Here is a 22,289-nt window from a genome sequence, read left to right on the forward strand (position 1 = left end):
CCAGCCTCTGGACACTATGCTGACAGACACAGCAAACCTTCTTGCCACAGCTCGCATTGATGTGCCATCCTGGATGAGCTGCACGACCTGAGCCACTTGTGTTGTTTGTAGAGTGCGTCTCATGCTACCATGAGTGTGAAAGCACGACCAACATTCAAAAGTGACCAAAACATCAGACAGAAAGCATTGGTACTGAGATTTGGTCTGTGGTCCCCACCTGCAGAACCACTCCTTTATTGAGTGTGTCTTGATAATTGCCAATAATTTCCATCTGTTGTCTATTCCATTTGCACAACAGCATGTGAAATTGATTGTCAATCAGTGATGCTTCCTAAGTGGACAGTTTGATTTCACAGAAGTTTGATTTACTTGGAGTTATATTCTGTTGTTTAAGTGTTCCGTTCACGTTTATTTTTTTTGAGCAGTGTGTGTGTATGTGTGTATATATATATGTGTATGTGTGTGTGTATATATATATAATGTGTTTTTGCTTTTTTGCCTAAAATACAAAGGAAATGTGTAATGTTTAACTTTAGACCTAGATCATTTCATCTTCAACTTGCTTAACATTTCATACTAACAGTAGTTTTGAGAAGGGGTGCCCAAACTTTTACATACCTTTGTTTCCTTTTCATTGTTTGTGCAAGGCAATTATTTTGTCTTAACTTTTTGATCACTTGACAACCCAAGAATATTATTGAGCTGCGTGAAAGATTAAATGTGCTAAGATCCCTCGGGAACCCTGATATAGGGTGGTGTCAGGCTATGTATCTCATTTGCAGCAGATCATAAAAACGAGTGGGTGCTCTGGTGAGTACTAAAGTCTCTTGTCATCAAAGTCTTGAATAATTCTGAGTCACTAAATGTGTCATTTTGTGTTGAATTTGTATTAGTTGAGCTTGAGTTGAATTTTGTTTATTTCAAAAAGAAAACCATGTACATTTTGTTGATAAACATAATTTGCAACAGGTGCTGAATAATTTTGATTGCAACTGTATATATTATAAGGGGGATTTAATTATAGTACTATCACAGATTTACAATTGGAGTGCTAGAAATTCTCTGCTAGGCAGTTTATTTGCCTGTGTCCACTGAACAGAATTTCCAGTGTGAGAACTGACAACATTGTTCATGATGGTGTTAGTGCCACTGTGATGTCCACAATCCACATGCATTGTATTGAATGTCTTCCTACAAAGATAGTTAGTGGCTTTTTGTTTTCTCTACTTTTAGCATGGCTGACAAGAACAGCAGTCTGAAATGCACCTTCTCCGCTCCAGGCCATAGCACAATTCTTCTACAGGGACTGACTGCACTACGAGCACAGGGCCAGCTGCTTGATGTCATTCTTACCATAAACAATGAAGTATTCCAAGTTCACAAAGTGGTCCTAGCTGCCTGCAGTGACTATTTTAGGTAGGTTTCGGATATAAAAATCATTTTTACCATAAAGGCATGTTGCCGGAAATGGAAAATGACTATTTCTTTTTCTTTGCTGTTACAGTGATATAGAATTCTTTGGCCGCAGTTCACATCAGCCTTAATGAAGGGAGTACTGGAGTATGATGCAGCAAATTCATTAAGGAGTTTACGCCTCTTAATGAATCTGGTGCGTCTTTAAATTGCTGTACACCTCCGCCAGAAGTGTACCCTAGTCATGGGCTGATGCACGTATGTCATAATTTTTGCAGCTTTTGGGTATAAATTAAGATTAAGTTGTCAGACGTGCTTAGCCATGCCTTGTTCTACCAGAGATGCACACACTTTTCAAAAAGTTGGGAGAGCCGACCTAGCAAGATGAATAAGCTCCAAAAGTAATTTCAAGCAGTTTTAGTTCAGAATTCTGGCGAAAACTGGTTCATGCATCCATGCATCGTGGAATGTGTGTATCAACCAAGACAAACTGATGACCACAGCTCCCTGGATAGTGGTCTCTAAATAGGTCCAAAACTCAGCTGTTTGTTTTCATCATATATGTTGATGAGGTGTAGAAAGACGTAGTATTGCCTGACAAATCATCTGCTCCACCTTCACTTAGCAGTGGAATAAAACTGTGTGTCAGCAACCCACAATAACTCACAGTATATGTATTTCTATAGTAGAGAAATATATGTGAAACTGGCTTTTGGTGTTTGTGACTTCTAGCATTTTTTACTGGGGATTTTATAGGGAACCTGTCAGCAGGATTCTGCTAAGTAAATGACAGACATGGCCATATTGATGCTTTTTTACACTGAATAAAATGATACTTGCAGTGAATAAATTCCTTATGTGGATTTTTTGTGTTGAGTGATTGAAGTTTTCTTGTAATCATAGCTTTGTGCGGGACTGTGGGCAAGGTATTCAGCGCTGCTCCAGCCCCTCCGCTGCCTCTGGTGCCTTAATAGTATTCATTTTTTATCATTCCAAAATTTTTCTTGTTTTCATAACACACCAAAAACAATCATATCAACAGGTTCATAAGAACACACCATATGGCATATTAGCTACTGAAAGAGAATTGTTTAATTACATGAAAACAAACAACTCCACACGGTATCAACGGTAGTTTGCAAAAGACAATTGACAACCTGTTGTACTAAATAACAAGAAGGAGAAGAGAAAAGATAAGAGATGTTTATAGGGACCATGAGGACAAATCAATAAGGCAGACGGAGTATGTACTATGATACCGACATATCAAATATCGTAGAAGGATAAGGTAGAAATTTTCTTAGCATATTATGGTACATTGGTGAGGATAAGAAGGATTCCCAATGAAACCATTTTGCAGCCACTTTGTTAGCTGCCTCTTGCATATGGGCTATCAGGGATTCCATCAGGTGAACTCTAGCCACCTCCCCAAACCATTCCTCTAGCGAAGGCAGGTCTAAAGACTTCCAGTGTCACGGAATAACCACCTTAGCAGCCTGAAGAAGGTGCCACAATTATGATTTCTTGAAAGCATTCTTAGGCATGGGAAACATAAATAGTAGAATTGCTTCCGGGCTTTTACGTCGTTTCTTTAATAGCTTTAAGAACCCCTTCCCAGAAGGCCACCAAGGCCGGGAACTTCCACCTTATACGTGACATCGAACCCACACGAGCCCCACATTGCCAGCACAAGTTGGATACTCCCGGAACCATTTATGCAAGACTGAAGAAACACAATACCATCTAGATTCTATTTTATAACTAGTTTCCTGAGTTTTAGTGGCTATATTAGATTTATGAGAGAGATGGAAACATTTATATCATTGTTCTCTTGTAAAGGATTGATGGAGCTCCCTTACAAAAAGGGGGAAGCATATCTGGATCACTATCTAATAGAAGCTTATAGATATCGGAGATTGCGTGTACAGGGTTACTGGGAGCCATACATAGGGATTCAAGCGAAGAAAGGGGGCGCACCCATTCTAAATGATTGGCAAATGTAGAGAAAAAAATGTCCTAGTTGAATATATTCAAAAGAATATTTCGCTTTCTGTGGACGATCACCTAGAATACCTGAGAGGGGAAACAATACACCCTCAGGGGCCACATGATAAAGACGCAAGGGTTTTCTCTTGGAACTCATGAATAAAGAAGAAAAATATCCGGCACCGTTATGTGAAAGAAATTACCCTCGGTAATAGCACCTGTGACTTCACCTCCGTGATCGATGAAACACCTTGATTCCCTGTAGAACGGGTGCTCAATCCCATGTAGAAAAAACATGAAATGTCATAAAAGAAGAAAGCTAGATGGCACTCACCGTTCTCATATAGCAATTACTTTATTTCTTAAAATAAGGCATAGGCATCGGCACAGGAGCAATGTATAAAAGACGGACAACAGCCGTTTCGCGCACGATGCGCTTCAACAGGTCCTCAGTTTCTCTTGGAACTACCCAGAAAAAGGCTTGAGGAGACACTGGATGGGAATTTGCAGATGGTAATTTAACATGTGCTAAATGTTATTTATTAATTATTTGGTGTGACACAACTCTCTGGTTTAACCCCTTTCTGACATCAGACGTACTATCCCGTCCATGGGACCCGGGCCCCTATGCCCATGGACAGGATAGTACGTCTAGCGCGATCAGCGGAGCCCACGTGGTGAGCGCCGCTGATCGCGGCCGGGTGTCAGCTGATTATCACAGCTGACACCCGGCACAATGTGTCAGGGGCGGTGACGGACCGCCCCCGACACGTTAACTCCTTGCAAACATGATCGCGGTGTACCGGGGGTTAAAGGGAAGCATCGGCAGGGAGGGGGCTCCCTCCGTGCTTCCCTGAGCCCCCCACGGCAGCGCAATGTGCAGCGCTGCTGCGGGGGCTCCTTTCCTGCTGGCCCCCATATCCAAGATGTTGACGGGGGCTTTTGGGGGCCTGCAGGGAGCTGGCTTCCTCAGTTGCCTGCAAAGCACAGGCATGAGGAAGTCTGCAGTAGTGCCTGTGACAGATCGCTGATCTGTGATGTGACAGATCAGCGATCTGTCACAGGACAGTGATGTCCCACCTGGGACTATGTAATAAAGTTAAAAAAAAAATAAAAAAAAGTGTTAAAATAATTTTAAAAAGAATCGCCAAATTAGAAAAAAAAAAAAAAATATTCCCCCAATAAATCCATTTTTTGGAAATAAAAAACAAACAATAAAAGTACACATATTAGGTATCGCCACGTCCGTAACGAACCACCCTATAAAACTGTCCCATTAGTTAACCCCTTTAGCGAACCCCTTAAAAAATAAAAATAAAAAATGAAGCAAAAAATGATTTATCATACCGCCAAACAAAAAGTGTAATAACGCGCGATCAAAAAGACGCATATAAATATCCATGGTACCACTGAAAACGTCAGCTTGTCCCGCAAAAAACGAGCCACCACACAGCATCATCAGCGAAAAAATAAAAAAGTTATAGCTCGCAGAATAAAGCGATGCAAAAATAATTATTTTTTATATAAAATAATTTTCATTGCATAAAACCACCAAAACATAAAAAAATGACCTAAATGAGGTATCGCTGTAACCGTACTGACCCGTAGAATAAAACCGCTTTATCAATTTTACCGCACGCGGAACGGTGTAAACGCACCCCCCCAAAAGAAATTCATGAAACGCTGGTTTTTGTTCATTCTGCGTCCCAAAAATCAGAATAAAAAGTGATCAAAAAATGTCACATGCCCGAAAATGGTACCAATAAAAACGTCAACTCGTCCCGCAAAAAATAAGACCTCACATGACTCGGGTCAAAATACGGAAAAATTATAGCTCTCAATATATGGTGATGCAAAAACTATTTTTACAATAAAAAGCGTCTTTTAGCGTGCGACAGCTGCCAAACATAAAAAACGCCAAAAATAGTAAATCAAACCCCCCGTTATCACCCCCTTAGTTAGAGAAAAGTAATAAAATAAAAAAAAGTATGTATTTCCATTTTCCCATTAGGGTTAGGGCTAGGGTTAGGTCCAGGGCTAGGGTTAGGGCTTAGGTTAGGGGTGTGTTGGGGTTCGGGTTGGAGTTAGAATTGGGGGTTTCCACTGTTTGGTCACATCAGGGGCTCTCCAAATGCAACATGGCGTCTGATCTCAATTCCAGCCAATTCTGAGTTGAAAAAGTCAAATGGTGCTCCTTCCCTTCCAAGCTCTGCCATGCACCCAAACAGTGTTATACCCCCACATGTAGGGTATCAGCCTACTCAGGACAAATTGCAAAACAATTTTTGGGGTCCAATTTCTCCTGTTACCCTTAGGAAAATAAAAAATTGGGGGCAAAAATATAACTTTTGTGGAAAAAAATGATTTTTTTGTTTTCACGTCCGAGCGTTTTTAACTTCTGTGAAGCACTTGGGGGTTCAAAGTGCTCACCACACATCTAGATAAGTTCCGTGGGGGTTCTAGTGTCCAAAATGGGGTCACTTGTGGGGAGTTTCAATAGTTTAGGTACATCAGGGGCTCTCCAAACGCACATGACACCCGCAGACCATTCCATCAAAGTCTGCATTCCAAAATGTCACTACTTCCCTTCCGAGCCCCGACGTGTGTCCATACAGTAGTTTTCTCCCACATATGGGGTGTCAGCGTACTCAGGACAAATTGGACAACAACTTTTGGGGTCCAATTTCTCCTGTTACCCTTGGGAAAATAAAAAAATTGGGGACTAATTGATCATGTTAGTGGAAAAAATACGATTTTTTTTATTTTCATGCCTGGGCATTATAAACTTCTGTGAAGCCCTTGGGGGTTCAAAGTGCTCACCTCACATCTAGATAAGTTCCTTAGGGGGTCTAGTGTTCAAAATGGGGTCATTTGTGGGGGGTTTCCACTGTTGAGGTACATTAGGGGCTCTCCAAAGGCAACATGACACCCGCAGACCATTCCATCAAAGTCTGCATTCCAAAACGTCACTACTTCCCTTCCGAGCCCCGACGTGTGCCCATACAGTAGTTTTCCCCCACATATGGGGTATCAGCATACTCAGGACAAATTGGACAACAACTTTTGGGGTCCAATTTCTCCTGGTACCCTTGGGAAAATAAAAAAAAATGGTGACTAAAAGATCATGTTTGTGGAAAAAATACAAATTTTTTATTTTCACGCCCGGGCGTTATAACATAGTAACATAGTAACATAGTTATTAAGGTTGAAGGGAGACTTTAAGTCCATCTAGTTCAACCCATATCCTATCCTAACTTGCCCTAACATGTTGATCCAGAGGAAGGCAAAAAAAACCCATGTGGCAACAGTAAGCTTCACATTGGGGAAAAAAATTCCTTCCCGACTCCACATACGGCAATCAGACTAGCTCCCTGGATCAACGCAATATTAAGGAGACTAGTGTATATACCCTGTAATATTATACTTTTCAAGAAAGGCATCCAGTCCCTTCTTAAATTTTAGTAGTGAATCACTCATTACAACATCATATGGCAGAGAGTTCCATAGTCTCACTGCTCTTACAGTAAAGAATCCGCGTCTGTGAGTATGCTTAAACCTTCTTTCCTCCAGACATAGAGGATGCCCCCTTGTCCCCGTCACAGGTCTGAGAGTAAAAAGATCATTAGAAAGGTCTTTGTATTGACCCCACATATATTTATACATTGTAATAAGATCACCCCTAAGCCTTCGATTCTCCAAACTAAATAACCCCAAGTGTAATAACCTGTCTTGGTATTGCAGACCCCCTAGTTCCCTAATAACCTTGGTCGCTCTTCTCTGCACCCGCTCCAGTTCAGCTATGTCTTATACACCGGAGACCAGAACTGTACACAGTATTCTAAGTGTGGTCGCACTAGTGACTTATATAGAGGTAAAATTATGTTCTCCTCATGAGCATCTATGCCTCTTTTAATGCATCCCATTATTTTATTTGCCTTTGCAGCAGCTGCTTGACTCTGGCCACTAAATGTGAGTTTGTCGTCCACCCATACACCCAGGTCTTTTTCAGTGACTGTTTTGCCCAGTGTTTTACAATTAAGCACATAATTATACAACTTGTTCTTTCTACCCAAGTGCATGACCTTACATTTATCCCCATTAAAGCTCATTTGCCATTTATCAGCCCAAGCTTCTAGTTTACATAAATCCTCCTGTAATATAAAATTGTCCTCCTCTGTATTAATTACCCTGCAGAGTTTAGTGTCATCTGCAAATATTGAAATTCTACTCTCTATGCCCCCTACAAGGTCATTAATAAATATGTTAAAAAGAAGCTGGCCCAAAACTGACCCCTGTGGTACCCCACTGCTAACCGTGACCCAGTCCGAGTGTGCTCCATTAATAACCACCCTTTGTTTCCTATCCCTGAGCCAGCTCTTAACCCACCTACACATATTTTCCCCTATCCCCATTGTTCTCATTTTATGTATCAACCTTTTGTGTGGCACCGTATCAAAAGCTTTTGAAAAGTCCATGTACACCACGTCCACTGCATTCCCTTGGCCCAGTCCGGAACTTACCTCTTCATAAAAGCTTATAAGATTAGTCTGACAGGAACGGTCTCTTGTAAACCCTTGTTGATATTGGGTCATAAGGGTATTCTTCTCCAGATACTCCAGTATAGTATCTCTTAGAAAACCCTCCAGAATTTTACCCACAGTTGAGGTTAAACTTACTGGCCTATATTTCCAAGTTCAGTTTTTGTCCCCTTTTTGAATATTGGCACCACATTTGCTATACGCCAGTCCTGTGGTACAGACCCTGTTATTATGGAATCTTTAAAGATTAAAAATAGTGGTCTATCTATGACTGTGCTTAATTCCTGCAGTACTCGGGGGTGTATCCCATCGGGGCCCGGGGATTTGTCAATTTTAGTGATTTGTAGACGCCGCCGTACTTCCTGCTGGGTTAAGCAGGTGACATTTCATGGAGAATTTTTATCCCTGATCATGTTATCCGTCATGGGATTTTCTTGTGTAAATACTGTTGAAAAAAAGTCATTTAGCATATTGGCTTTTTCCTCATCCTCATCCACCATTTCACCCAGACTATTTTTAAGGGGACCAACACTATCATTTTTTAGCTTCTTACTATTTATGTAGTTAAAAAATATTTTGGGATTATTTTTACTTTCTCTGGCAATGAGTCTCTCTGTCTCAATCTTTGCTGTCTTGATTTGCTTTTTACAGAATTTATTTAATCTTCTGTATTTATTTAATGCCTCATCACTACCTACTTGCTTTAATTCTCTAAATGCTTTATTTTTATCTCTTATTGCGCCCCTTACAGCTCTATTTAGCCATAGTGGTTTCCTCCTATTTCTCGCATGTTTATTCCCATACGGTATATATTGTGCACAGGTCCTATTCAGGATGCTAATAAACGTCTCAACTTCTGTGAAGCACTGGGGGGTTCAAAGTGCTCACCACACATCTAGATAAGTTCCTTGGGGGTCTAGTTTCCAAAATGGTGTCATTTGTGGGGGGTTTCCACTGTTTTGGTACATCAGGGGTTTTCCTATCGCGACATGGTGTCCGATCTCAATTCCAGCCAAAAACATCAAATGGCGCTGCTTCCCTTCCGAGCTCTGCCATGCGCCCAAATAGTGGTTTACCCCCACATGTGGGGTATCGGCGTACTCAGGACAAATTGCACAATAACTTTTAGGGTCCTGTTACCCTTGGGAAAATAAAAATTGGGGTGAAAAGATCATTTTTGTAGAAAAAATATGATTTTTTAATTATACCGCTGTACGTTATAAACTTCTGTGAAGCCCTTGTGGGTTTAAAGTTCTCACCACATATCTAGATAAGTTCCTTGGGGGGTCTAGTTTCCAAAATGGGGTCACTTGTAGGGGGTTTCCACTGTTTAGGTACATCAGGGACTCTCCAAACGTGACATGGCGTCCGATCTGAATTCCAGCCAATTTTGCATTGAAAAAGTCAAACGGCGCTCCTTCCATTCTGAGCTCTGCCATGCGCCGAAACAGTCGTCCCCCCCCCACATATCAGGTATCAGCGTACTCAGGACAAATTGCACAATAACTTTTGCAGTCCAATTTCTCCTGTTACCCTTGGTAAAATAAAAAAAATTGAACCTGAAGTATTTTTTTTGTGAAAAAAGTTAGATGTTCATTATTTTTTTTTAAATATTCAAAAAAATTCCTGTGACGCACCTAAAGGGTTAATAAACTTCTTGAATGTGGTTTTGAGCACCTTAAGGGATGCAGTTTTTAGAATGGTGTCACTTTTGGGTATTTTCTATCATATAGACCCCTCAAAGTGGCTTCAAATGTGATGTGGTCCGTAAAAATATAATGGTGTTGCAAAAATGAGAAATCGCTGGTCAATTTTTAACCCTTATAACTTCCTAACAAAAAAAAATTTTGGTTCCAACATTGTGCTGATGTAAAGTAAACATGTCGGAAATGTTAGTTATCAAGTTTTTTGTGTGCCGTATCTGTTATTTAATGGCATAAAAATTCAAAGTTGGAAAATTGCGAAATTTTCAAAATTTTCGCCAAATTTCCGTTTTTCTCACAAATAAACGCAAGTTATTTTAATTAAATTTTACCACTATCATGAAGTACAATATGTCACGAGAAAACAATGTCAGAATCACCGGGATCCATGGGAAGCGTTCCAGAGTTATGACCTCATAAAGGGACAGTGGTCAGAATTGTAAAAATTGGCCCGGTCATGAACGTGCAAACCACCCTTGGGGGTGAAGGGGTAAAGGGCATAAAGACTAACATTTTGAAAATTGTGAAATTTTCAAAAGTTTCACCAAATTTCCGATATTTTCAGAAATAAACACAAGTCATATTGAAATAATTTTACCACTATCCTGAAAATACAATATGTCACGAAAAAAACAGTCTCAGAATCAGTGGCATACGTTGAGGCGTTGCAGAGTTATAACCTCATAAAGTGACAGTGGTCAGAATTGTAAAAATTGGCCCTGTCATGAAGGCAAAAACAGGCTGTATCGCGAAAGGGTTAAACACAAAAATTGTAAGACTTGTTTTGTGTTTGCCAAAAGACACGGGGGAGAGTGTGCACCAATGTATGGAGAAAGGTGCTGTGGTCAGTTGAGACCAACATTTAACTTTTTGGCCTCCAAGGTAAACGCTATGTTTGGAGCCAAACCAACACAGCTCATCACCCTAAGAACCCCATCCCATACATCCCACAATAAAGCATGGTGGTGATAGCATCATTCTATGGGGATGTTTTTTGGCAGCAGGGACAAGAAAAATGGGGGAAGTCACGAGACCGCAGGTCCTATTGGTCATGTGACGGAAGGTCCTGAAGCTACAATGAACTGCCTGAATGAGCAGCTTTTGCCGCGCGACCTCGCAGGAGGAGGATGTCAGCACAGACACAGTAAGAGCCACGGAGATGCTGGAGCCATCGTCGGAAGGTGAGTTAACTGTTTATTTTACCATGTGCTTGCCAGCAGGGGGGAGTATAGGGACGGGGGCCCATGTGCATGCCAGCAGGGGGGAATATAGGGACGGGGGGCCCGTGTGCATGCCAGCAGGGGGGAATATAGGGACGGGGGCTGTGTGAATGCCAGCAGGGGGGAATATAGGGACAGGGGTGCCATGTGCATGCCAGCATGGGGGCATATCGAGAGAGGGGGGGCCATGTGCGTGCCAGCAGGGGGGAATATAGAGAAGGGGGGGTCATGTGAGTGCCAGTAGGGGGGCATATAGTGACCAGGGGGCCATATCCAGGATGGTATGGGGGGCTATGTGCCAGGACAAGGGGGCAATGTGCCAGGATGGGGGTTAAATAGATATCAGGATGAGGGACATATATATGATTTGAAAGACCGACACTGGCATTATAATACACACCTCCATTTAACATAAAAAAAAAAGTTTCTCTTTTTCTTTACCAAATTTGGGGGTGCGTCTTATAATCAGGTGCGTCTTATAAAGCGAAAAATACAGTAACACACATTGCGGCTCACCATATGGGTAATCTCCTCCATGATGCACAAAACAAATTTCTGTGGAATCGCCGTAAAGACTCTTCACTCTATGCAAAATATCACACTCAAGCTTCAATTCCTGATTTGACAATATCTTCAAAGCAGCTCTATCCAGCTACACCCAAAGATCCTCAGACTCGCAGCGACTCTTCCCTCTTCTAAGAATGCAGCAGGAATATGCAAATTATCACCCTCAAGCTGCAATTCATGGTTATAGACTATATGGAACAATATATGGGGCCCATTATACTGTACGACACAATATATGAGGCCATTATACTGTATGGAGAAATATGTAGGACCCATTATATACTGTATGGGACAATATATAAGGCCATTATACTGTGGAGAAATATATAGGGCCCATTATATACTGTATGGAGCAATATATGGGGCTATTATATACTGTATGGACCAATATATGAGACCATTATACTGTATGGAGCAATATATGAGGCCATTATACCGTATGGAGCAATATATGGGGTCATTATACTGTATGGAGTAATTTATGGAGCCCAAAATACTGTATGGAGCAATATACAATATAATTTTACAATTATGACTAGTTTCATTTTATGAGGTACTAACTCTGGAATGCTTCAACGGATCACAATGATTCTGAGACTGTTTTTTTTCGTGACATATTGTACTTTATGATAGTGGTAAAATTTCTTATATATGACTTGCATTTATTTGCGGAAAAAACAGAAATTTGGTGAAAATTTAGCAATTTTCAAACTTAATTTTTATGACCTTAAATCAGAGAGTTATATCACACAAAATAGTTAATAAATAACATTTCCCACACATCACATTTACATCAGCACAATTTTTGAAACATAATTTTTTTTTTCGTTAGGAATTTATAAGGGCTCAAAGTTGACCAGCGATTTGTCATTTTTCCAACCAAATTTACAAAACCATTTTTTTTGGGAACCACTTCACATTTGAAGTGACTTTGAGTGGCCTGGCCTATATAACAGAAAATACCCAACAATGACACCGTTCTATAAACTGCACCTGTCGAGGTGCTCAAAACCACATTCAATAAGTTTATTAACACTTCACGTGCTTCACAAGAATTTTTGGAATACGTAAGAGAAAAATGAACATTGTAACTTTTTGTTACAAAAATTTTACTTTACACCCAATTTTTTTTTTTCATTTTCACAAGGCTAACAGGAAAAATGGACACCAACATTTGTTGTGCAGTTTCTCCCGAGTATCCCTTTACCCCATATGTGAGGGAAAACCACTGTTTGGGCACACAGCAGGGCTCAGAATGGAAGGAGTGCCATTTGAATGTAAAATTTACCGGAATAGTTAGTGGATGTCATGTGTCTGGAGAGCCCATGATGTGCCTAAACAGTGGAAACCGCCCACAAGTGACACCATTTTGGAAACTAGACTCCTCAGAGATCTTATGTAGATGTGTGGTGAGCAACTTGAACCACAAGGTGCTTCACAGAAGTTTATAACATTGAGCCTGAAAATAAAACACATTTTCGCCGCAAAAATGTTTTGTAGCCCCAGAGTTTGCATTTTCACAAGGGCAACAGGAGAAATTGCACCATACAGTTTAAGCAATTTCTTCTGAGTTCGCCGGTACCTCATATGTGGGGGGAAAACATTTTTTTACTTTTTTGGCGCACAGCAGGGCTTGGAAGAGAAGGAGCGCCACTTAACTCTTTGAATGCAAAGTTTACTGGAATAATTAGCGGATGCCATGTCGCTTTTGGAGAGCTCCTGATGTGCCTAAACAGTGGAAACCCCCACAAGTGAAACTAGACCCCTCAGGAAACTTATCTAGTGTGGTGAGCACCTTGAATTCCCAGGTGCTTTACAGAAGTTTATTGAACAGTGAAAATAAAAAAATATTTTTCCCACAAAAATATTATTTAACCCCATTTTTTTATTTTCACAAGGATAGAAAATAGACCCCAAAATTTATCATTCAATTTCTCCTGAGTATGCCGATACTTAATATGTGGTTGAAAACTAGTTCTGAGACACTGCAAAGCTCAGAAGGAAAGAACCCCATATTGAAGTTCACATTTTCTTGGTTTGGCAGAGCCCCTGAGGTGCAAGAACAGCAGAACCCCCATAAGAGACACCATTTTACAATCAACACCTCAATGAATTCATCTAGTGGTGCAGTGATCATATTGACACTACAGTTGGGTAACAGAATTTTATACCATTGGGCATTGAAGAAAAAAATTTTTTATATTTTTACCACCAAAGTTTTTGTTTTAGCCCCAGATTTTACATTTTCATACTGGGAAATGGGTAATAATGGCACTAAAATTTGTCCCACAATTTTTGTTGAATGTAGCAATACCAAATATGTGGCTGTACAGAACTGCTTAGCCATAGAGCGAGACTCAGGAGGGACGGAGCATTTTGGCAAATAGCGATTCGTCCCTCCAGAGTGTAGCCACATGACTAAGCAGTACTGTTATACAGGAGGCATCCAGGAGAGCAAAATTTTCTATAATAGTTTGCAGACTCCATATATATAGAGCCATTAAGTACTAGAAGAGCAGAATTCCCCCTCAAGTGACTTCCTTTTGGAAATTATACCCCTTTGGGATTTTATCTACAGGTGTAGTGGCGATTTTGACTAAATAGATGTTTTCCAGAAACAAGCAGATTCTGCTGAGTGAAAATTGCAATTGCTTTTCCAGACCCTTTGTGCTACCAGGAAGGCTATGTGCATGCGCTGCGGATTCACCCGCGGATTTGTATCTGCGGATATGCAGGTAAAATGACCAGCGGTTTTCCCCTGTGGTTTGACACCTGGACAATGGAATAGGTGGCAAACTGCAGCAGAATCCGCAGAAAGAATTGACATGTCAATTCTTTCTGCGGATTCAAAACCGCAGCTTTTCCGCAGTTGAAAATCCACAGCATGTGCACTGCGGATTGTAAGTCACATAGACTTACATGGTACTGTACATTGTCTGCGGAACTGCTGCAGATCCGCAGAAGCCAAATCCGCAGCGGATCCGCAGCAGAATCCGCAGCGTGTGCACATAGCCTAACGTGGCAACCGCCTAAATTTCCGTTAACAGATGTCTTACCTGAATGGGGACTTGCTGTTTTTTTGTGGATTGAGTTGAAGCTTTTATTGGGAACATTTTACATACCGTATATACTCGAGTATAAGTCTATCCGAGTATAAGTCGACCCCCCTAAATTTGCCTCAAAAACCTGGGAAAACTTATTGACTCGAGTATAAGTCTAGGGTGGGAATTGCCAAAGATACTGGTAAATTTAATGCTGCACAGCATACAGTATGCCCCCAAAATGCTGCACAGTGAATGCTGGCCCAAATAATGCTGAACAACATACAGTATGCCCCCCAAAATGCTGCACAGTGAATGCTGGCCCAAATAATGCTGCACAACATACAGTATGCCCCCAAAATGCTGCACAGTGTATGGTGGCCCAAATAACGCTGCACAACATATGCCCCCATAAATGCTGCATAGTGAATGGTGGCCCAAATACCGTAATGCTGCCCCCAAAGTGATAGGATTACTGGTAATCCTATCATGTTGCTGCCGCTGCCCCTGCTGGAATTTAAAACAAAACAAAACACTGTATACTCACCTACGTTGATGACAGCTGCTCCTGAGCGTCGCCGGCTCTTCAGTGACTCAGGCAGAGGGCGCGTGCTTTCCACGTCATCGCGCCCCCTGCACGTCACTGCCGGAGGACGGGAGAGAGCGGCGCGCAGAGATTTTGAACGCCGCCGCCCTATCATCACCCGCCGACGCTGCAGGGGACCGCAGACGAACACCGGGGACCGCGGAGACGACTGGGACCGCGGAGATGACAGGGACCAGGTAAGTTGGCACCGTGACCCGAATATAAGTCGAGGGGGGTCTTTTTCAGCCCCAAAAGGGGGCTGAAAAACTCGACTTATACTCGAGTATATACGGTAACCATTTGGATCACTTTTATCCAGCACTCTATGCTGAGCAATTACATAGGGGATTACCTTTAAATCTTCAAGTGAGGTAATACATATTAAACCTCTGAGGGATAAATTCACTATAATAAGGCAGCAGTTACTCTGGACTCTGTCTGGCTTCGGTTCAGAGTTCTCCTTTTTTTCAGAGATGTAGAAAACCGTGGCTGACAGCACTATTATGCACTCCTAATAAAAAAAAACGGACACCGCCAGATCACAGGTCAGACAGCATCCACAGTGCTTTCACCTGCCTCATTATAGGGAATAATCCGCTAGGGGTTCCGTTAGAATCACATATTTTACAGATTTACGCGGAAACCCCGGTGTAAGCGCAGAATGCAGGATAAATGTGAGCCGAGGCAGAATGAAAAAATCAACAGCAGGTGAAGAATTGGTTTTATTTATTTTTTATGACGTTCCTTGTGCAGTATAAGTGATTAGATGGCTTTATTCAGGTCGGTGCTTTTGCAGCGATACCAGATTTATATCGTGTTTCTATGTTTGGCTGCTGTCACACACTAAAAGGCGCCTTTTTATTTATTTTTTTTCAAAAAGCTAGTTTTTTAAATCAACATATTTTGAGAGCTATAATTTTTCCATATTTCTACTGACAGTCATGTGAGGGCTTATTTTTTGCGGGACAAAGTTGGTTTTTATTGGTAACATTTTTGCGTTCATGACATTTTTTGATCGCTTTTTATTTCGATTTTTAGGAGGCAGAATAAACTAAAACCAACAATGCAGGAATATTTTTTTTTAGACCATTCTGTTTGTGGTAAAATTGATGAGGCAGCTTTATTCTTTGGGTCATTACGATTACTGTGATACCCCATTTACATCTTTTTTTATGTTTTGGTGTCTTTACACAATAAAAAATATTTTATAGTTAAAATTACCGTATTTTTCGGACTATAAGACGCATCGGACCATAAGATGCACCCCAATTTTCAGAAGGAAAATAGGGGGAAAAAAAATGTGTCAAATGGGGGTCCGTCTTACGTCCGAATTCAGCTTACCTGGGAAGGAATCCGGCACAGGTGGAGAAGTAGTCACAGGGGTCATTCAGTGGTCCAGGCTCGTGCGGTGGCTGCTCTGTGCTGGGGCAGGTTGGTTGTGCTGGGGCAGCTGCGCTGGGGCAGCTGCGCTGGGGCTGGGGCAGGTGGGCTGTGCTGGGGCAGCTGTGCTGGGGCAAGGGCAGCTGTGCTGAGGCAAGGGCAGGTGGGCTCTGCGGTGCGGTGGTGGCAGCGGGCAGCGCTCTGCGGTGCGGTGGTGGCAGCGGGCTGTGGTCCGGTGCAGGGGCGGCGGCTCCGCCGGCATTTCTTCGCAGCCCGGAGGCCCCCGCACATCCCTTGCTGGCCGCCGCCATGTTGCGGTGGCCTCCGGGAGCATGGACGCCGGGAAGATGGTCGCCGGTCCAGGGACGGCGCATGCCAGCTTCAGATCTCGTCCCGAGATCTCGGGGGACGAGATTCAAATCTCGTCAACGAGATCTCGTCCCCCGAGATCTCGGGACGAGATCTGAAGCTGCGCATGCGCCGTCCCCGGACCGGCGGCCATCTTCCCGGCGTCCATGCTCCCGGAGGCCACCGCAACATGGAGGCGGCCAGCAAGGGATGTGCGGGGGCCTCCGGGCTGCGAAGAAATGCCGGCAGAGCCGCCGCCCCTGCACCGGACCACAGCCCGCTGCCACCACCGCACCAGCCAGAAGGTTAGTACCGTGTATTGCGACCATAAGACGCACCACCCACTTTCCCCCAAAATTTTTGGGGAAAAAGTGCGTCTTATGGTCGGAAAAATACGGTAATTATTTTTGCATTGCTTTATTCTGAGAGCTATAACTTTTTAATGTTTCTGCTCATGGAGCTGTATTCAGCTTGTTTCTTGCATGACAAGATTACGTTTTCAGCTATACCATTTTTCTTTAAATTCGTCTTTTTTATCACGTTTTATTCCACTTTTTGTTAAAACATAGTTTTTTGCCTCATTTTCTATAAAAAAATGTTACGGTGTTTAGTAAAGGGATTAACTAGTGGGACAGTTTTGTAGGTCAGGTCTTTCCGGAGGTGGCGATACCAAATATGTGTACTTTTATTGTTCATTTAATTTTTTTTCATAATATTTATCGTATATACTCACGTATAAGCCGAGATTTTCAGCCCATTTTTTTGGGCTGAAAGTCCTTCTCTCGGCTTATACACGAGTCATATACGCCAGGGGGTCGGCAGGGGGAGGTGAAGCGGGGGTGTCAGGTCATGCTTACCCCCGGCGCAGTCTTTGCAGGCCTGCTTCTCCCACGGTCTCCGACTCCTTCCTTCAGTGGTCATGTGGTTCCGCTCATTAAAGTCATGAATATGCGCATATTCATGGCTTTAATGAGCGGTACCACGTGACCGCTGAAGGAAGGAGCCGGAGACCGTGGGAGAAGCGGGGCTGCAGAGACCACACCAGAAGAGGGGGTAAGTATATGCTATATTCACCTGTCCCCGCTCCATCGCTGCGTGCTGCTCTGTCCTCCGCCTCCTCTGTCTGTGATCAGGTCAGAGGGCGTGGTGATGTAGTTAGTGTGCGCCGCGCCCTCTGCCTGAACATCACTGACAGAGGGAGCCGGAAGATAGCAGCGATGGAGCGGGGATCGGTAAATATCGCCTGAGTGTAGCAAGGCGACTTCCAAATACATGTTTTCCAGTCTTCGTAAGGTGCACCCCATCTCTAGCAAGTAGTCCATCGTATAGGTAATTCTCTCCGTGATCCAGAAATCCAAATCCTTGCTGACGACACCATCGATGTAGCCAGTTGTTCACCTGCAGAATCTTGTTCCACCTCCTTGTTCCATGACCATCCACTGGGAGGATGGAAGAGAAGACCACCTGCGCTCGCAGTTCTTTCACTTTCTTACCTAAGTTTTCAAAGTCACTGCAGATGGTTTCCAGGTCGTTTCTTGCTGTGTCATTTGTCCCCACATGTATTAGCAGAAATGGGTAGCCATCTGTAGGTCTGAAGAGTCCTGATATCCTGTCAAACACATCTTTAATTATGTTGCTACCCCCATGCTTCACAGTAGGTATGGTGTTGTTTGAATGCAACTCAGCATTCTGTCTCCTCCAAACACGACGAGTTTTGGTTCCACCAAACAGTTCTACTTTGGTTACATCAGACCATATGACATTCTCCCAGAACTCTTCTGAATAATCCAAATGCTCTCTAGCAAACTTCAGATGAGCCTGGACATGTACTGGCTTAAGTAGGGGGACACGTCTGGCACTACAAGATCTGAGTCCCTGTAGGCGTAGTGTGTTACTTGTTACGGTGGTCTCAGCTCTATGCAGGTCATTCACCGTGTGGTTCTGGGATTTTTACTCACCCTTGTGATCATTTTGACCCCACGGGGTGAGATCTTTCATGGAGCCCCAGATCAAGGGAAATTATCAGTGGTCTTGTATGTCTTCCATTTCTTATTATTGCTCCCACAGTTGATTTCATCACACCAAGCTGCTTGACTATTGCAGATTCATTTTTCCCAGCCTGGTGCAGGGCTACAATTTTGTTTCTGGTGTCCATCGACAGCTCTTTGGCCTTCACCATAGTGATGTTTGGAGTGTGACTGTTTGAGGCTGTGGACAGGTGTCTTTTATACTGATAACAAATACTTATTTTCCACCATAATTTGCTAAATAAATCTTGCCAAATCAGACAAGGTGATTTTCTGGATTTATTTTCTCATTTTGACTCTCATAGTTGTGGTCTACCTATGATGTCAATTACAGGCCTCTCTCATCTTTTTAAGTGGGAGAACTTGCTCAATTGGTGGCTGACTAAATACTTTTTTTCCCCAAGTACAAGGAAATATAATATATTTCCTCGTATATAATAAATTGGGTACAGTAGTTCAATGCAGTATGTGCTGAATAGAAGTCTCATAAATATCTGTTCTAGTCCTGATCTAAGATTCTAGGCTTTTAGTTGAGATGAATCTGTGCTACACATTATGTACATGTTGAGTAGTGAGGCTCCTCCTCTACAGATCAAAGGTAAAAGGCACTCTTATCTGTAGTTGGTGTAGAGAGGTTGTTCTCCAGCCTTATAATAATTAAATCAGATGTGATGAAATCTATGAGGGAGGATCTGATGGAGGCGATGCTATATCTCAGAACAAATTCATAGACTGCAACAATGTTATTTAGTAAGTTTTTGTTGAAAACGTTTTTCTTCCCACTTACCTCATAGTGTATTACATATTTGCAATTTATCAAAGTTTTTTGTGTTCTAAAGTTGTATTCCAATAAATATATTTTATGTTCTACCTAAATAGCTTGATTATTGTATCATAATGGTGATGAAAAGCCTGATGTTACCATTTTACTACAGTAAATGTGTCACTTCAACGTGAGCCTTGTGTGAGGGAATCTGAGTGGGAGGTTTGGCTTGCCGACTGCACAGCCCGGCCCCCTACCTCGTTAGCTGCGCTACTGCTTATGATTCTATCCTGTTTGAGTTTTGTTGTCACCACTGCATCAAGTTGATTTTCTGTTATGCACCTCATGCACAGATTTTAAAATTTTTTAAACCACCTCTAAATGTCAGCCTGAATTAGAGAGCCTAATCTGTTCATTTTTCTTTTTCAAGGGCAATGTTTACAGGAGGAATGAGAGAAGCCAGTCAAGATGTTATTGAACTTAAAGGAGTATCTTCCAGAGGACTGCGACATATAATTGATTTTTCATATAGTGCACAAGTTACTCTGGATCTTGATTGTATTTATGATGTTCTCGGAGCTGCAGTTTTTCTCCAAATGGTTTCTGTTGTGGAACTTTGTGAAGAGTTCTTGAAATCTGCAATGAGTGTTGAGACTTGTTTGAATATTGGGCAAATGGCTACAACTTTCAGTTTGGCATCTCTAAAAGAGTCAGTGGACTCATTCACTTTTAAACATTTTCTCAAAATATCTGAGGAAGAAGATTTTCTTCATTTGCCTTTAGAACGTCTAGTATTCTTTCTCCAAAGCAATAAATTAAAAAACTGTAGTGAAATAGATTTATTTCGTGCAGCAATCCGTTGGCTTGAGTTTGACTATTCCCGAAGAGCAAATGCTAGCCAAGTTCTTTGCCACATTCGCTTTCCATTGATGAAGTCTTCTGAGCTGGTGGACAGTGTTCAGATTGTGGATATCATGGTAGAGGATGTGTTATGCCGACAATTTCTGCTTGAGGCCTTCAATTACCAAATTCTTCCATTCCGCCAGCACGAAATGCAGTCTTGTAGGACTGTTATTAGGTCAGATGTCTGGTCACTTATAACGTTTGGTGGAACACCTTATACCGATAATGATCGAACAGTAAGTAGTAGAGTATGCTATTTGCCAGATCTGAGAGCTCGGCAGTTTAAGGACCTTGAAGAAATGGAAGTTGGCTGTAGCCATTCGTGTGTTGCAGTCCTGGACAATTTTGTGTATGTTGTAGGAGGGCAGCATTTGCAATATCGAAGTGGCGAAGGAGCTGTAGAAGTTTGTTTTCGCTATGACCCTCATTTAAATCAATGGCTGAGAATTCAGCCTATGCAAGAGAGCAGAATTCAATTTCAACTTCATGTCTTGCATGGCATGTTATATGCAACTGGGGGAAGAAACCGATCAGGAAGTTTGGCTTCTGTCGAAAGGTATTGCCCTAAGAAGAATGAATGGACTTATGTATGCTCTTTAAAACGCAGAACATGGGGTCATGCAGGTGCTACACTCGGAGGAAGGCTGTATATTTCAGGAGGTTATGGAGTTTCTGTTGATGACAAAAAAGCCTTACATTGTTATAACCCTTCTTTAGACCAATGGGAATTTAAGACGTCAATGAATGAGCCAAGAGTTCTTCATGCAATGGAGGGAACCAAGAACAGAATTTATGTGTTTGGGGGTAGAGTGGATCATGTTGATCGATGTTTTGATGTTTTAGCTGTTGAGTATTATACTCCAGAGACTGACACGTGGACAGCTGTGAGCCCAATGAGAGCTGGACAGTCTGAAGCAGGCTGCTGTCTTTTAGATCAGAAAATTTTTATTGTGGGGGGCTACAACTGGCACTTGAACAACGTGACTAGTATAGTACAAGTTTACAATACAGAAACTGATGAATGGGAGAGGGACTTACATTTTCCAGAATCCTTTGCAGGAATAGCTTGTGCATCGGTTATATTGCCACAAGTTACATCTCAGAGCTAACCAAACATACCATTTCACCAATGTGGACTTGAAGAATTTTTTAGGTTAATTTGTATTGCCCAGAGAACAAACCAAAATTTGCTCGGTATCTAAAGAAACTTTTAATGCAGCTTTATGTAGTATTCTTATGCCATCCCTAAAATGTGTACACATTCTGTTTCCAACAATGTTCATACATCACTACTTATTGTGTTTTTTTTTTTTTTTGTTCTAAACTGTTGTGTTAACTAAAAGCAATATTTGGTAAAGTAGTTCATGTCTGCCCTTATTTAGCTATGATTGTTTGTGTGTTACGATATTTTATAGGTATCTTCGTAGATAGGTGGTCAAACCAAATAAATCCACCCGTTTCATAATTGTAATACTAATTTAAGTACACATAAATGGCAACTCCACATGTAATCACAAACAGAATGGAGAAAAATTAAATTTTTGAGCTACAAAAATTCTTCATTTATTGTTGACATATATCATAAAAAAAAGTATAACGATCGACAAAACAGTGCATAGGTAACCTAGCAGGAGAGTGCAAATTGCAAGGTCACCACACAAGGAGACTTCTCTTCTGTAGAAATTTTTGCAAATTTATTAAAAAAGAAAAACTGAACTACCACATGGTCATAAGTATTCAGACCCTTTGCTCAGTATTGAGTAGAAGCACCATTTTGAGCTAGTACAACCATGAGTCTTCTTGGAAATGATGCA

At 41.9% G+C, this 22,289-nt stretch overlaps 1 protein-coding gene across 1 annotated transcript in view; it reads left to right on the forward strand.

Moving 5' to 3' along the window:
* The window catches only part of KLHL26 (kelch like family member 26), a 61,090-nt gene extending 39,255 nt beyond the window's left edge, over positions 1-21,835 (forward strand). The window contains exons 2-3 of the mRNA XM_073548030.1: positions 1,234-1,416; positions 20,003-21,835. Of these exons, the coding sequence (XP_073404131.1) occupies positions 1,234-1,416; positions 20,003-21,584 (1,765 nt within the window). The 3' untranslated portion in view covers positions 21,585-21,835. The remainder of the gene's footprint in view (positions 1-1,233; positions 1,417-20,002) is intronic.
* Positions 21,836-22,289: the final 454 nt, after the last annotated feature.

This window comes from Dendrobates tinctorius, unplaced genomic scaffold, assembly GCF_039654945.1.
Source record: "Dendrobates tinctorius isolate UK_male_01 unplaced genomic scaffold, ASM3965494v1 ptg000011l, whole genome shotgun sequence".
In the NCBI taxonomy this organism is placed as follows: domain Eukaryota; kingdom Metazoa; phylum Chordata; class Amphibia; order Anura; family Dendrobatidae; genus Dendrobates; species Dendrobates tinctorius.